Source organism: Scyliorhinus torazame, chromosome 3 (genome assembly GCF_047496885.1).
Source record: "Scyliorhinus torazame isolate Kashiwa2021f chromosome 3, sScyTor2.1, whole genome shotgun sequence".
In the NCBI taxonomy this organism is placed as follows: domain Eukaryota; kingdom Metazoa; phylum Chordata; class Chondrichthyes; order Carcharhiniformes; family Scyliorhinidae; genus Scyliorhinus; species Scyliorhinus torazame.
In genome coordinates this window covers 42,366,701-42,383,979 of record NC_092709.1, presented here as the reverse complement: position 1 = coordinate 42,383,979, position 17,279 = coordinate 42,366,701, and the positions used below count along the sequence as shown (strand labels likewise).

General features: G+C 53.5%; 1 protein-coding gene across 1 annotated transcript in view; it reads right to left on the bottom strand.

Moving 5' to 3' along the window:
• LOC140408417 (cystine/glutamate transporter-like) overlaps nucleotides 1–17,279 on the bottom strand; it is a 79,680-nt gene that overhangs the window by 50,858 nt on the left and 11,543 nt on the right. The window contains exon 2 of the mRNA XM_072495574.1: nucleotides 15,982–16,159. Coding sequence (XP_072351675.1) covers nucleotides 15,982–16,159 — 178 coding nt within the window. The remainder of the gene's footprint in view (nucleotides 1–15,981; nucleotides 16,160–17,279) is intronic.

Genomic DNA, 17,279 nt, shown 5'->3' with positions numbered 1-17,279 from the left:
GGCTTGGACTTCTTTTTCGACCAAGGAGTGTTGAATTTCAGAGGTGGTGAGGGTGCGTGCAAAGAACGCTACCGGTCTGCCTGCTTGGTTGAGGGTGGCGGCGAGCGCGACCCCTGAGGTGTCGCTCTCCACCTGGAAGGGTACGGACTCGTCCACCGCGCGCACCGCGGCTTTGGCGATGTCCGCCTTGATGCAGTTAAAGGCCTGGCGGGCCTTGGCTGCCAGTGGAAAGAGGCTGGCCTTAAATAGTGGGCGGGCTTTGTCCGCATACTGGGGGCCCACTGGGCGTAATAGGAGAAAAATCCGAGGCACCTCTTCAGGGCCTTGGGACAGTGAGGGAGAGGGAGTTGTAAAAGTCAGGGTCGGACCCTAGGACCCCGTTTTCCACGACGTATCCGAGGATGGCTAGCCTGGCGGTGCGGAAAACGCATTTCTCCTTGTTGTAGGTGAGGTTGAGTTTTTGGGCGGTTTGGAGAAATCGGTGGATGTTGGCGTCGTGGTCCTGCTGATCATGGCCGCAGATGGTGACATTGTCCAAGTACGGAAATGTGGCCCGCAGCCCGTACTGGTCCACCATTCGGTCCATCGCTCGTTGGAACACTGAAACCCTGTTTGTGATGCCAAAGGGGACCCGGAGGAAATGGAAAAGGCGGCCGTCTGCCTCAAACGCCGTGTAGTGGCGGTCCTCCGGGCGGATTGGGAGCTGGTGATATGCAGACTTCAGATCCACCGTGGAGAACACCCGGTAGCGCGCGATCTGGTTAACCTTGTCTGCAATCCGGGGAAGGGGGTACGCATCGAGTTGCGTAAACCGGTTAATGGTCTGGCTGTAATCAACCACCATCCGGAACTTTTCCCCGGTCTTGACGACCACCACCTGAGCTCTCCAGGGGCTATTGCTGGCCTCTATGACCCCTCCGCAAGAGACGCTGGACCTCGGACCTAATGAATGTCCTGTCCTGCATGCTATACCGCCTGCTTCTGGTGGCTACTGGCTTGCAATCGGCGGTGAGGTTTGCGAAGAGGGGGGGGGGGGGGGAGGGGGTCGATTTTTAGGGTCGCAAGGCTGCACATGGTGAGCGGGGGCAGGGGCCCCCCGAACTTAAGAGTTAGGCTCCTGAGGTTGCACTGGAAGCTGAGTCCCAAAAGGCGAGGAGCGCAGAGGTCTGGGAGCACATATAGTTGAAAATTAGCGTACTCAGTGCCCTGTATCGCTCGGGTTGTAGTAGTGCACCCTTGGATTTGCACCGAGTGCGACCCAGAGGCGAGGGATATGGTTTGTTGCGTCGGGAATATTGGGAGCGAGCAGCGTCTTACCATGTCCGGGTGAATGAAGCTCTCTGTGCTCCCGGAGTCGAAGAGGCAAGGTGTCTCGTACCCGTTAACCCGGACGGCCATCATGGAGCTCCAGAGGTGCTTAGGTCGCGACTGGTTCAGGGTGACCGCGCTGAGGTGTGGGTAGCTGGCGTGATCGGAGGTGCTGGGGCGGCCCCGCGATTGCTGTCCATGTAGGTCGTACGTGTCGAGCGGCGTAGCAGATGGCGGCCAAGGTGGCAGCTCCCGCTGGTCAAGCCTGGCGGGCGGTGAGGAAGATGGCGGCCCCCATGGATCGCATGTGGCCGGCCGCATGGGGGAGGATGGCCAAGATGGCAGCCCTCATGAGTCGCACGTGTGCGGAGGTGGAGTCGGCAGACACGCTGCCACCTTGCGGGGTAAGCGGGCTTGTGAATCTGTGGATCGGGTCTGTGAGTTCGAATTCTTAGACCTGGCAGGCAGACCTTGGCGAAATGTCCTTTTCGCCCGCAGCTGCTGCAGTTTGCGTGGCGGGCCGGGCAGTGCTGTCGGGGGTGTTGGGACTGGCCGCAAAAGTAGCAGGGTAGCTCCCCATGATGGGCGGGTGGCCGCGCGGCACAGGCCTGGGGTAGTTGCAGGTCGGGGGCCCACGAGGGGGGTCGCGTGATCGGCCGGGAACGCAGTAAGGCTCAGAAAAGCGGCTTCCAGAGAGGTAGCCAGTTTTACCATGTCGTCCAGATCCTTGGCCTCCTTTTCGAGCAGGCGCTGTCTCACATACCCCGCCACGTAAACGTCTTGGACGGCGAGCTCCATGTGCTGAGTGGCCGTAACGGCCTGGTAGTTACAGTTGCGCGTGAGGGCTTTGAGGTCGCGTAGGTAACAATCTAGCGACTCCCCGGGGCGCTGGTGGCGAGTGGTGAAGACGTGACGCGCGTATACCTCGTTCACATGCCACACATAGAGGCGTTCGAGTAGTGCGAGAGCCTCTGTATAGGAAGCGGCTTCGCCGAGCTGGACAGAAATGCGATGGCTCACCCGTGCGTGGAGGAGGCTCAGCTTCTGTTCATCAGTGACGGATGGCGTAGATGACGCGGTGTGATAGGCCTTGAAGCATCAAAGCCAATGTGAAAAAATTTATTTCGCCTCCGCGGCCTGTGGATCGAGTTCCAGTCTGTCAGGTTTGAGGGCTGCTTCCATAATAATATTTTAAGCTGATTAAATTGATGCAACCGTCAATTCACTCGAAGGCACGTGGAGAAGTCAACCGTGGTTTTAATCAGCTTAGAACTGTGCCTGCCTGCGACCGGTTCAATACTGAAGGCAGCCCCGCAGGTCTGCTGCTCTTATACTTCCTCTAAAGGGGTGGAGCCATTGGCGGAGCCTGTACATGCCCCAACATATCCCCCTGAGGGTGAAGCCACACAATGGCCCATAGGTGGAGCACACAGGGTTAATAACATAACATAACATAACACAGTGCACTGGTGAATTATCAGTAATTATACATTCACCACACATCTCAACACTAAATGACCAACCCTTAAATCTGAAAGTGTGACCCTGTATTCCACATTTCCCAGTTTTCTCAATATTTACCCTGCAAGCCCTTCACAAATTTTCAATGATTCAATTAAATCACTTCTCTTTCTTCACTTAATCCAGTGGATCAATCCAATGGTCCAGTGAATTTATACACTCCCGCAGGGCCAGTATTTTCTCTCTTAGGTAAGGAGATTAATGCAGCCCGCTTGATTGTCATGCCATCGACAAACATTCACTCCCTCTACGATCGCCGCAAAGAAGCAGTAGCGTGTGCCATCTACAAGATGCACTGCAGGAATTCACCAACGTTCCTTAGGCAGCACCTTCCAAATTCATCACCGTCACCATCCAGAAGGACAAGGGCAGCAAATACTTGGGAACACCAACACCTGGAAGTTTGCCTCCAAGTCACTCACCATCCTGACTTTGAAATATATCTCCCTCCATAACACCACATGGACTTCAGCGGTTCAAGGAGGCAGCTCACGGCTGCCTTCTGATGGACAATTAGGGATGGCCAATAAATGCTGGCCTAGCAAGCGACACCCAGATCCCATTAATTAATTTTTATAAACTGCACACAGTACTCTAACTGTGGCTTCATCAATGCCCTGTAAATTTATAGGAAGACGTTACTCGTATATACTCCATATATTTGCAACAAGTTAACCTACCAGTTGCTTGCTTCACCATAGAATAGGAACCTTAGAATTCCTACAGTGTAGAAGGAGGCCATTCAGTCTATCAAGTTTGCACCGACCCTCTGAAGGAACACCCTACCTACGCCCAATCTCCCACCCTTTCCCTGCAATCCCATCCAACCTGCACATCCGTGGAAACTAAGGGGCAATTTAGCATGGCTAATCCACCTAACCTGCACATCTTTGGACTATGGGAGGAAACTGGAGTACCCGGAGGAAACCCACGCAGACACTGGGAGAAAGTGCAAATTCACACAGTCACCCAAGGCTACAGTTGAACCCAGATCACTGGCATTGTGAGGCAACAGTGCTAACCACTGTGCCACCCTTGTTAATATTTTGTGATTCTTATCTGAATGCTCGCTGAATGCTCCTTCACATTCCTAACCTTTCACCTTTATACTACGGCTGCTAGCCCATCACCGGCCGGAGCATCGGTGCGGGGGCGCCGCCGACTTTTTTATTGTAAAACTAGATACTTCCTCCGGACATAGCCTCAAAATCGGAGAATTCAGCCCACAATCTTTCCATGGGAAATTGTTAAGAGCCCATGGGTGGGATTTTCCTTTGGATGACGCTGGAATCGGGAAACGCGATTGGTCGGAGAATCGATTTTGATGCCGAATGGCGGGTGCCGGATTCACGCCAAATCGCAGTTCTCCGGTGCCTTGACAGCAGCATCAATGCATTCCGGAATGCATATACAGTAAACACTCTTGGCATATCATTAGCGGGCCTGACCCGATACTCTCCTGGACATCCGCCATTCTCCGCCTCCACTATGGCGAATTCCCGATGGCAAAGTTCACTTGCGTTTTAAAAACCGTGAAACCGGCATCGTGGCTGCTGAGGGAGACAGGGGGGGTACAGAAAACGTCCAACGTCATCATAGTTCGCTGACAGTCGTGCCACTGTCTAGGGCTTCTGCCAGGGTCGGGGGCAGGAGCGGGGTGGGGGGTGGACAGGAGGTGGGCTGTAGGTTTGGGATGGACGGGCACGGAACCCCATTGCCGCAGCCTGCAAGGCAGCCATGCAACTGCACATGCTGCTGACTGCCCACTGTTAACTCGTGCCATGGTCCGTATGTGTGTTCCCCCAGGCAACCCCCCTCGGTGCTTTCTGTCCCCAGCTGACCCATCAGCGGGATGGGCGCGCTCCAACACAACCAATGCCGTCTTGTTGGCTGGGATGAGTGTGTGTGGGGAGTGAAGTGTGTATATGCGACTGCAGCCTGTCAGCCTCCTGAGTGTCAATCGCGAATCCAGCGAATCCTGCACTATTTCTCATTGGAATCGATTGTGTTCCACGTGGCACTGCTGGTGCTAGCCCCTGAATGGTCGTTGAATCAGTCCAGGTGCGGCGCCAGTTTTGCTATTATGGAAGTCCGTGAATCCCGCCCCAGCGTCAACACTTAGGGCTGGATTCTCCGATTCTGCGGCTATGTCCACAGGATCCGTCAGGTCGTACAACCAAAAGTCGGTGCCGCCCCAGCAACGATCCCCTGCCCGGTGGGGGGCTAGCAGCCACACTGTGTAAAGCCCCCGCTTTACCTGCGGATATGGCTGCTGAATGGACGGGTCCATGGCCGTTCATGCGCACGGCGACAGCATGCGATGGCCACGCCACACAACATGGCATCAGCTGCGCATGCACCCGGCCTGCCAAAACCTGTCCCTCTGTAACTCCCATGGCCACCCCCAGACCAGCCCCACCAGCCCCCCCAAATCCTCCCCCTGCCAGCGGAACGGCTTCCCCCGACTGTGACGGAGCTGGACCCAGTCTGCAGCCGCCACATGAGGTCCCTGAAAGTTGAGAGGCCATGCGCCCCATGTCATTGGGGACTCGGCCCATCGGGGGCGGCGCATTGTGGGAGGGCCCTAGGTGACGTCCTGAAGCTGTCCCGGCTGCATGCGATGTACTCCTCGAGTGCACCATTTTTGAAGGGGCGGAGCATCGAAAAAACAGCGCCCCCCTCCGATTCCAGCTTAAAAACCCATTCTCTGATCGTAATTTCGACGTCGACGATCGGAGAATCCAGCCCTTAGTCTCAGGAACAGTGAATTCCACTGCACATTACTGTATTGAAATAATGGGCGGGATTCTCCGCCCCCGCGCCGGGTCGGAGAATCGCCAGGGGGCCACGCGATTCGCGCCACGCCACCCTGACACTGCCCCTACTCCGGGACGCGATTCTCTGCAGAGCTGAGAATCAGCGCCATTGGGGCCCACATGCTCAGAGCAGTGCCGGTCAGGGGCCGTGCGCGATCTTCCGGCCCGCATTGGCCGAGCAGACGTAAAAAAAAAGAGTCCCGCTGGCGCCGTTCTAACCTGCTCTGAGTCGGCGGCACCACGGCGTTGAAAGGTCGGGTGGTGGCCTGTCGGGGGGAGGGTTGGTCCGACCCCTGGGGGGGGCCTCCAATGTGGCCTGGCCTGTGATCGGGGCCCACCAATCGGCTGGCCGGCCTCTGTGGCTGGGGGCCTCCTTATCTACGCGCCGGCCCCTGTAGCCTTGCGCCATGTTGCATCGGGGCCGGCGCGTTGAAGGAGGCCACTGCACATGCACGGATCCCGCGCCGCACAGTACGCGCCGGGATTGGCAGCTGGAGCGGCGTCAACCGCTCCAGTGCCATGCTGGCCCTCTGTAGGGGCCAGAATTAGTCCTCGGCTCGGTCCGTTCACACCGTCGTAAAGCGCGATGGTTTTTACGACGGTGTGGACACTCTGCCGCGGGATTAAAGAATCCCGCCCAATATTCCTGTAAATTTTTTAAGGTTCAAAGGACATTTTTGTGTCAATTAAGCTTGTAAACATTGCTCCCTCAATCCCCACCCACCAGGAACAGGATAAGGCAGAGACAGCCATGTGCAATGTTACATAAAGGAACCATGATCCGCTATGGAGATTGATAGATTTTTGAAGACTAAAGTAATCGAGGAATGAAGATAGTGCGTCAGAAGATCAGTCATGATCTTGTTGAAAAGCAAAGAAGACACAAAGGACTGAATGGCCTACTCCTGCTCTCATCTCTTGCTTCTTATGCTCTCATGAATAAGAGTATGCCATTCAAATGTCCATTCCTGCTCTAACCAGGTTCAGTCAGATCATGGTTGATCTACACAATTTGACAATTTGATATGTATCTCGATTGCTTCATCCAAACCATCAATATGGTAAATTTTGAGCCCCAAAACCTATCTCTGAGGAACGGCATTTGTTACATGCCAGCAGAGTACTGACCTATTAACCCCACCCTCTGTCTCCACTCTCCCAACCACCTTCCAAGAAAGGTTAATAATTCACCGATAGTTCTGTGCATCCTCAATCTTACTTCAAGAAGTCCACTTATCTAATGCCCTGACCTAGATTATGAGTGATCTCTTCAAAGAAATCAATCAGAGAAGTGACATGTGAATTATACTTAACAAAGGCAAGCAGGCTCTCTGATCAGTTCAGATTTGTTCAAGTGCTCAGTCGCTCTATTCCTAATGAGAGATTTTAGTGGTTTCCAATAACTGACGTTAAATTGACAGGCCTGCATTTATCGGCTTTCTTTCTCCCACTCTTCATAGATGATGGAGTGGCATTAGCAATTTTGCTGTCTTAACGCACAATTTCTCAGTCAAGAGAGCTTTGAAAGATTATAACTAAGGTTCCAGCAATTTCTTTACCCACTTCTTTCAATATCCTAGGGCAGAAGCCATCATATCCTGGAGTTTTACCTATCCCAGGTCTCATTTCTTTCCCCCCCGTTTATCACTTTGTTACTTCTACTGAATGTTTTGATTGATGTTCGAGTTTTCCTACTATTACTGCTGTTTAATCTTCACCCTGTCTGAAAAAATTGGTCCCAAATACTTGTTCGATAAATCTGCCATTGTATTGTTATCTATTACCGTATCAGCATCATTTGTTCCTATTGGACTCACATTTCCCTTTGGAAATCTCTTTTGTGACTATTAATATTTTCTCTGTGTCCTACTGTTGGTCTCTATAATTCTCCCAGTCCACTGGATTACCATTTGGCTTGGCATTTATGGAAGCAACACCCTTTAGTTTCATACTCAGTCTTGTGACATATGTTGACCGTGGTTGCCTGACGATACAAGTGGAACTTTTACTCCTTAAGGGTATGTATTGATCTTGCGCCAAATACGTCTTTGAGTACCTTCCATGGTCTTCCAGTGAGGTTTGCCTGTTCAAGGCTCAGCCCAGTTTAACCTGTTCAGCTAGGCCCTGCTGGATTTCTTCAGCAATCTCTGTTTTTGTTCCAGATTCCAGCATCCACAGTATTTTGATTTTATTTCGACGAATATAATTGGCCTTGCCAATGTAAAATATTTAATTTGAATGTTACTTTGTTTATGCCCTGAAAGTGGACATTCGGAGCGGAATTCTCCGGTCTCCCAGCTGCATGTTTTTGAGCGACGGGAGTCGGTGTGCCGCTCGCTGGCGACAGGATTATCTGTTCCCGTCTCTGTCAATGTCCATTTGAAGCCATCCCGTGCTGCCAGGAATCCCGCAGGTGGGGGTGTGCAGCGGGCGGGACCAGAGAATTCCGCTCCCAGTATAAGGCCAGAGAATTCTGGCCTAGAAATTTCAGTTACTCGGGGAAGAATTCTGGAGAAATGAATTTAGAAAACATTTTGAAGGTTTGATAGAAACCAGGTGATCAAATTTGCATAATTACAGAGTGATATACTTCGACGGGAGCAGCTAGTATTTGTCACATGATGCAATACCTTTAATTTTGAAAATACCAATTACCTCATCACTTACAGGACCAGCATTTAAGTTTCATTGTTCGATGATCATACGTTGAGTTTTCAGTGTAGCAATAAACTAAAGTGCACTGAGCAGTGTGTTTTTTTTCTCCACCCTGTTCTCAATAAAGGGACCATAAACTGTTTATATTGTTGAAGCTCCTCTCGTCAACCTAAGGGTTCAATGTATCAGCCGTGCTAGGGAACTCTGCCCACTGGGCTTCTGGTAGCATGAATGCTCGATCTAGAATGCCAGGAAATCCAGATGCATAGGTCACCCCTCATTCCAGCTGTTCTCAGAAGCCACCTCTGCACCAACACACACCACAGAAGTGTCAGACAGCATGCAAACAGACACATGACAATATTAGGCAACCACGGAATTGGGCAAAAGTCACAGTTGGACCACTTGAGAGTTATTCGCCAATACCCCTGACCGATATTGAATATAACGGTAGAACAGTGACTCTCAGTAATCGTCCAGCGATTTGCGAGATCCTGATGGATTAAGATTTTGCGAGATCCGTATGGATTGAAAAATTACTCTTTATGCAGCTCTGACTGTTGGGTTCATTTCCACCATTCCGTTTTAATTTCGGGTAAACAACTGGTTTCCCCAAACACTCAAAACAGTTTTCCGAAGCTGATTAAATGCGCCTGCCTGAGTAAGTTGCTCAAACCAGTTAGGTGACAGCTTGCTGTTGCACAGAATGTGAAAATTATTGTTCTTTCAAATCTCAGGAATTAGATCAGCAGAGAGATTGCAAATGTTTGACTGAGCTGAAATATAACTGAGAGTGCACAGAGCAGTCAACATTTGAAACAGAATGTCAGATTAACCACTTCTGGCGAAGAACTTCATCCAAATGACTAAGCTGTCCTTTTTAAAAAAAAAATAATTTTAATTAAAGGTTTTCATAAAATATCAATAACAAAATGAGAAAGAAAAAAGAACCCAACAGGGTTAAGTACAAAACACAATCTAAAAAAGCAACCCCCCAAACCCCTCCCCCCCTGTACGTAAATAAAAAATTAACATTAACACCCTGACTTAACACAGCAGGTGAATACACCCCCTCAGACCCTCCAGTGTAAATAACATAAACAAACATAAAGTAAAACCCACCCCCCCTCCCCCGAGTTGCTGCTGCCATTGACCAATGTCTATCGTTCTGCCAGAAAGTCTAAGAACGGTTGCCACCGTGTAAAGAACACGTGTACCGACCCTCTCAAGGCAAATTTCACCCTCTCCAATTTAATGAACCCTGCCATATCGCTGATCCAGGATTCCACGCTTGGGGGCCTCGCATCTTTCCACTGAAGGAGAATCCTTCGCCAGGCTACCAGGGACGCAAAGGCCAGAATTCCGGCCTCTTTCGCCTCCTGCACGCCCGGCTCCTCTGCCACCCCAAATATTGCGAGCCCCCAGCCCGGTCTGACCCTGGATCCTACCGCCCTCGACACCGTCCTCGCTACGCCCTTCCAAAATTCCTCCAGCGCTGGGCATACCCAGAACATATGGGTATGATTTGCTGGGCTCCCTGAGCACCTAACACACCTGTCCTCACCCCCAAAGAACCGGCTCATCCTTGTCCTGGTCATGTGTGCCCTGTGCAGCACCTTAAACTGTATGAGGCTGAGCCTCGCGCACGAAGAGGAAGAATTCACCCTCCCTAGGGCATCTGCCCACGCCCCCTCTTCGATCTCCTCTCCCAACTCCTCGTCGCACTTACCTTTCAACTCCACCACCGAGGCCTCCTCCTCCTCCTGCATCACCTGGTAAGTTTCCGAGATCTTCCCCACTCCCACCCACCCTCCCGAGAGCACCCTGTCATGTACTGTGTGTGGCAGTAGCCGCGGGAATTCCACCACCTGCCGTCTGGCAAACGCCCTTACCTGTAAGTATCTGAAGGTGCTCCCCAGTGTGGGAGCCCGTACTTCTTCTCCAGCTCACCCAAGCTCGCGAACTTACCGTCCACAAACAGGTCCCCCAACTTTCGTATCCCTGCCCTGTGCCACCCCGGAAACCCTCCACCTGTTCTTCCTGGGGCGAACCGGTGGTTCCCCCGTAATGGGGTCCATACCGAGGCCCCAACTTCCCCCCTATGCCGCCGCCACTGCCCCCAGATTTTGAGGGCCGCCACCACCACCGGGCTCGTGGTATACCTCCTTGGAGGGAGCGGCAGCGGCGCCGTTGCCAGCGCCCCCAGACTCGTACCCACACAGGACGCCATCTCGAGCCTCTTCTCTGCAGCCCACTCCCCCTCCAACACCCACGTGCGCACCATTGTCGCATTGGCGGCCCAGTAGTACCCACAGAGGTTGGGCAGCGCCAGCCCCCCCCCTATCTCTACTCCGCTCCAGGAACATCCTTCTCACCCTCGGAGTCCCTCACGCCCACACAAACCCCATTATACTCCTGTTAACCCGCCTGAAAAAAGCCTTCGGGATAAACATGGGGAGGCACTGGAACAGGAACAAAAAGCTTGGGAGCACCGTCATTTTGATTGACTGCACCCTACCCGCCAAGGACAGCGGCAACCCGTCCCACCTCTTGAACTCCTCCGCCATTTGCTCCACCAGCCTTGTAAAGTTAAGCCTATGCAGGGCCCGCCAGCTCCTGGCCACCTGGTCCCCCAAATATCTGAGCGCCTCTCCGCCCTTTTTACTGGGAGCTCGCCAATCCCCCTCTCCTGATCCCCTAGCTGAACTACGAACAGCTCGCTCTTCCCCATATTGAGCTTGTACCCCGAAAAGTCCCCGAATTCCCTAAGGATCCTCATTACCTCTGGCATTCCTCCCACTGGGTCCGCCACATACAGCAGCAGGTCGTCCGCATATTGAAAGCGACACCCTATGCTCCTCCCCACCCCGCACCAACCCCCTCCAGTTCCTCGACTCTCTCAGTGCCATAGCCAGGGGTTCAATCGCCAGTGCGAAGAGCAGGGGGGACACGGGATACCCCTGTCTCGTCCCTCGGTGCAACCGAAAGTACTCGGACCTCCTCCTATTTGTGGCCAGACTCGCCATCGGGACCTCATACAACAGCCTAACCCACCTGACAAACCCCTCCCCAAACCCAAACCTCTTCAGCACCTCCCACAGGTACCCCCACTCTACCCGAGAGAAGACTTTCTCAGCGTCCATCGCCACCACTATCTCCGCCTCCCCCTCCCTCGCCGGCATCATGATAACGTTCAAAAGCCTCCGCACATTCGCGTTCAAATGTCTCCCCTTCACAAACCCCGCCTGGTCTTCATGGATGATCTGCGGCACACAATCCTCAATCCTCGTGGCTAAGACCTTTGCCAGCACCTTGGCATCTACATTTAGCAAGGAAATCGGTCTGTAAGACCCACATTGCAGGGGATCCTTGTCCCGCTTCAGGATCAAGAAGATCAGTGCCTGGGACATCGTCGGGGGTAAAGCCCCCCCCTCCCTTGCCTCATTAAAGGTCCGAACTAACAGTGGGCCCAACAGGTCCATATATTTTTTTATAGAACTCGACCGGGAAACCGCCCGGCCCCGGTGCCTTCCCCGCCTGCATGCTTCCTATCCCTTTGATCAGCTCCTCCAGCCCAATCGGGGCCCCCAGTCCCGCCACCAGTCCCTCTTCCACCTTTGGAAACCTCAATTGGTTCAGGAAACGGCCCATCCCTCCCTCCTCCCGTGGGGGCTCGGATCGGTACAATTCCTCGTAGAAGTCCCTGAAGACCCCATTGATGTCAACCCCACTCCGCACCACGCTCCCTCCCCTGTCCTTAACTCCCCCGATCTCCCTAGCTGCATCCCGCTTCCGAAGCTAATGCGCCAGCATCCGGCTTGCCTTTTCCCCATACTCGTAGACCGCTCCCTGGGCCTTCCTCCACTGCGCCTCTGCCTTCCTGGTGGTCAAAGGTCGAATTCGGCCTGGAGGCTGCGCCTCTTCCTCAACAATCCTTCCTCAGGTTCTTCCGCATACCTCTTGTCTACCCTCACCATCTCCCCCACCAGCCTCTCCCTCTCCCCCCCGCTCCGTCCGCTCCATGTGGGCCCTAATGGAGATCAGCTCTCCCCTCACCACCGCCTTCAGTGCCTCCCATACCATCCCCACTCGGACCTCCCCGTTGTCGTTGGTCTCCAAGTACCTCTCTATACTTCCTCGGACCCGCTCGCTCACCTCCTCGTCCGCCAACAGCCCCACCTCCAAGCGCCACAGCGGGCGCTGGTCCTTCTCCTCCCCCATCTCCAAGTCCACCCAATGCGGGGCGTGGTCCGAAATGGCTATTGCCAAATACTCGGTATCCTCTACTCTCGCTATCAGCGCCCTAGTCAAAATGAAAAAGTCGATTCGAGAATAAGCCTTATGGACATGTGAGAAGAATGAAAATTCCCTAGCCCCCGGCCTTGCCAATCTCCAAGGGTCCACCCCTCCCATTTGGTCCATAAATCCCCTCAACACTCCAGGCTTCCTACCCGTCCTAGACCTGGAGCGATCCAGTGCCGGATCCAACACCGTGTTAAAGTCTCCCCCCATTATCAGGCCCCCCAATTCCAAGTCTGGGTTCCGACCCAACGTACGCCGCATAAAACCCGCATCATCACAGTTCGGAGCATACACATTGACCAGTACCACCCTCTCTCCCTGCAACTTACCACTTACCATTATGTACCTACCGCCATTATCTGCCACAATGCTCGACGCCTCGAATAACACCTTCTTTCCCACCAAGATCGCCACCCCTCGATTTTTGGCATCTAGCTCCGAGTGAAACACCTGACCTACCCACCCTTTCCTCAGTCTTACCTGGTCTGCCACCTTCAGGTGTGTCTCCTGGAGCATAACCACATCTGCCTTCAGCCTCTTCAGGTGCGCGAACATGCGGGCCCGCTTAACCGGCCCATTCAGTCCCCTTACATTCCAGGTTATCAGTCGGATCAGGGCGCTACCCGCCCCCCTCCCCGCTGACTAGCCATGACCCCTCCTCGGCCAGCCACGCGCCCGCACCCCACACCCGGCCCGTTCCCCACAGCGGCATACCCCCATCTCGACCCCCCCCCCACTCGCTCCAGCTCCTCCTTGACCTTAGCAGCAGCCACTCGATTCCCCCCCCCCCCCCACCGGCTAGGACCCATCCTAGCTGGTTTACTCCCCCCACTGCACTTCCGCAAGTCAGCTGACTCCTGCTGACCCCGGCCACTCCCACCTCCCCTTCGACTCCTCCCATTGTGTGGCACACCCTCCTCTCCCGCCCCCCATCCACAGGCTCTCCCCCTCCCCCCTCCGTTCTAAGCGCGGGAAACAATCCTCGCTTCCCCCCCCGCCCCCCCAGTCTTCGGCGCGGGAAAAAAGCCCGCGTTCTCCACCTACCAAAACAGTGCCCAACCCGCCCCATCCACTCTCCCCAACCCGAAAGAGAAAAACACAGAGAAAAAGAAACCCGAAACAATGCAAAGGCTCCACCCCCCCCACCCCCCCCCACCCCCCCCGAACCAAAAATAGGCATAACATATCCACCGCAGTCCCCAATCGCCCATCCCGACCCTCAGTCTGTGTCCAGCTTCTCGGCCTGAACAAAGGCCCACGCCTCCTCCGGAGACTCAAAATAATGGTGCCAGTCCTTGTAGGTAACCCACAGTCGCGCCGGCTGCAACATGCCAAACTTCACGCCCTTCCTGTGCAGCACCGCCTTCACTCGATTGTACCCAGCCCTCCTCTTCGCCACCTCCGCACTCCAGTCCTGATATATCCGAACCTCCGCGTTCTCCCACCTGCTGCTCCTCTCCTTCTTGGTCCACCTGAGCACACACTCCCGATCGTCGAACCGATGGAACTGTACCAGCACCGCCCGCGGAGGCTCGTTAGCCTTGGGCCTCCTCGCCAACCCTCTATGGGCCCCTTCCAGCTCCACAGGCCCCTGGAAGGACCCCGCTCCCATCAGCGAGTTTAACATGGTGACCACATAGGCCCCCATGTCCGGCCCCTCCAGCCCCTCCGGGAGGCCCAGAATCCGCAGATTCTTCCGCCTCGACCGATTCTCCATCTCCTCGAACCGCTCCTGCCATTTCTTGTGGAGCGCCTCGTGCACCTCCACCTATACCGCCAGGCCTAAGATCTCGTCCTCATTGTCAGAGATCTTTTGTCGAGCCTCTCGGATCGCCACCCCCTGGGCCGTCTGTGTCTCCAGCAGCTTATCAATAGAAGCCTTCATCGGCTCTAGCAGGACCGTTTTAATCTCTCTGAGGCAGCGCTGGATACCCTCCTGCTGCTCCTCCGCCCACTGCCTCCACGCTGCCTGGTCTCCGCCCGCCGCCATTTTGTCCTTCTTCCCTCCCTTCTTCTGGTCCACCACCACCTTTTTTGTCGTCCCGCTCCTAGTTAAAGCCATATACTGACAGGGAGCTATTATTAATTCCTTCTCACACCGTGAAACGTCCAAAAAGTGCCCTTGATGGCCCTGAAAAGAGCCCAAAAGTCCGTTTTTGCGGGAGCCACCGAATGTGCGACTTAGCTCCGCATTGCCGCAACCGGAAGTCTCGAGAGGGAATCCTTTTGGCAGTGGTCTGAGAGTCCGTTCCAAACGGGAGCTGCCGAATGCGCGACCTACTCCTCCAAGGCCGCCACCGGAAGCCTCGTCCCCGCTTCTTCAGTGGCCTTGGTAGATCTTTTCACAGCTGTTCCCTCTGCTGCTAGAATTCACCTTTAATAAAGGCCCCCAAGTCAGCTTGCAGCTTTAAGCATGCCCTTCCCCTGCCTGCATGCTGGAAGAGGCTCTGTTTATCCTGCAGTTACAGCCAAATCTTTTACTGTTTCTGCCGGGTCTGGTAACCAAGAGACATACCATTCCTGGGGGACACTGTCGGGGGAATGTTGCAGTCTTCCTCCCACACCAGGGAATGTCAAACAAATGCCGTGGGGGGCCCTGTAAAGAGCCCAAAGGTCCGTTCCCAGCGGGAGCTACCGAACATGCGACCTAACTCTGCATAGCCGCACCCGGAAGTCCAAGCTGTCCTTTTGAGATGCGTGCGACCCTACTGTGCATCTCTATCATTTACCATTTATATTTCTAATTTGCGGGCATGTGCAGTTTGTATCATGACATCTGGCTGGGTATCATGTACGAGTCGTAACCAGGCAGAGAAAAATAACCACAATATTAAATAACCACTGTGGTTAGGTACTCAAAATGGAGGTGCTTTCTCTCCAATTAGAAAACAGATTGAGCAGCCGGCCCACCATTGCGGAGGGTGAATGTATCCCTCCACAAGGAGGCAGCTGTGTCCAGGGTAAGTTTTTGGGAAGAATGGGGTCTTCAAAGCCTGCCTGGAGTGCGGACCCCTCAGTCACCCACTGGGAGGTCACCTCCATGTCGCGGAGCTATTCCCCAACAGCCCCGGGGTCCAGAGGCGACTAGGAAATAGTCATAGGAATAAGATCTTAATTGGCCTTTAACTATTGCTAAATGGCTACCTGTCACTTGTGGAGGGGATAGTCCTGCCGCCTCCCATCCCAGCTCTGGTAAAATGGGTCCGGGTAGAGCATGGGACAGAAAAGCAGCACGGTGGCCATTAGCCTGAATTTTGATGCTCGCCTGCCACCATAATTGGCCCCTAAATATCCTGCCCCCTAGCTGACACAGCACAATGGGTGAAAAATCATGCAGAGATTTATATTGTACACTGAAGCAGAGAGATTTATTACTTACTCATCAGTCTTTTGAAGCACTTTGGCTTTTTGTCCCAAACCACAAACAGATAGTAGGCAGGAATACCAGTCAGAGTGATGATAAATCCAATGCCAGTGTTGAAGGGATCGGAGTAGAGTGACAGTGCCACTATGAAGAGACAGGTCAAGGCAAAGAAGGCCGGGATAAACAGAGGCACCTGTAACAACAAAGAAGAATTATTGAAATACAACTCGGCAAAGTTTCACCTTCGCCGTCTGGGTGATGATTTGGTAGCAGATGGTTCACCCATCATCAAAGATTATCATAGAATTTACAGTGCAGAAGGAGGCCATTCGGCCCGTCGAGTCTGCATCGACTCTTGGAAAGAGCACCCTACCCAAGGTCAACACTTCCACCCTATCCCCATAGCCCAGCAACCCCACCCAACACTAAGGGCAATTGTGGACACTAAGGGCAATTTATCATGGCCAATCCACCTAACCTGCACATCTTTGGACTGTGGGAGGAAACCGGAGCACCCGGAGGAAAGCCACGCACACACGGGGAGGATGTGCAGACTCCACACAGACAGTGACCCAAGCCGGAATCGAACCTGGGATCCTGGAGCTGGATTGGATTGGATTGGATTGGATTTGTTTATTGCCACATGTACCGAGGTACAGTGAAAAGTATTTTCCTGCGAGCAGCTCAACAGATCATTAAGTACATGAGAAGAAAAGGGAATAAAAGAAAATACATAATAGGGCAACACAACATATACAATGTAATTACATAAGCACTGGCATCGGATGAAGCATACAGGGTGTAGTGTTAATGAAATCAGTCCATAAGAGTCCATTTAGGAGTCCATTTAGGAGTCTGGTGACAGTGGGGAAGAAGCTGTTTTTGAGTCTGTTCGTGCGTGTTCTCAGACTTCTGTATCTCCTGCCCGATGGAAGAAGTTGGAAGAGTGAGTAAGCCGGGTGGGAGGGATCTTTGATTATACTGCCCGCTTTCCCCAGGCAGCGGGAGGTGTAGATGGAGTCAATGGATGGGAGGCAGGTTCGTGTGATGGACTGGGCGGTGTTCACGACTCTCTGAAGTTTCTTGCGGTCCTGGGCCGAGCAGTTGCCATACCAGGCTGTGATGCAGCCTGATAGGATGCTTTCTATGGTGCATCTGTAAAAGTTGGTAAGAGTCAATGTGGACATGCCGAATTTCCTTAGTTTCCTGAGGAAGTATAGGCGCTGTTGTGCTTTCTTGGTGGTAGCGTCGACGTGGGTGGACCAGGACAGATTTCTGGAGATGTGCACCCCTAGGAATTTGAAACTGCTAAC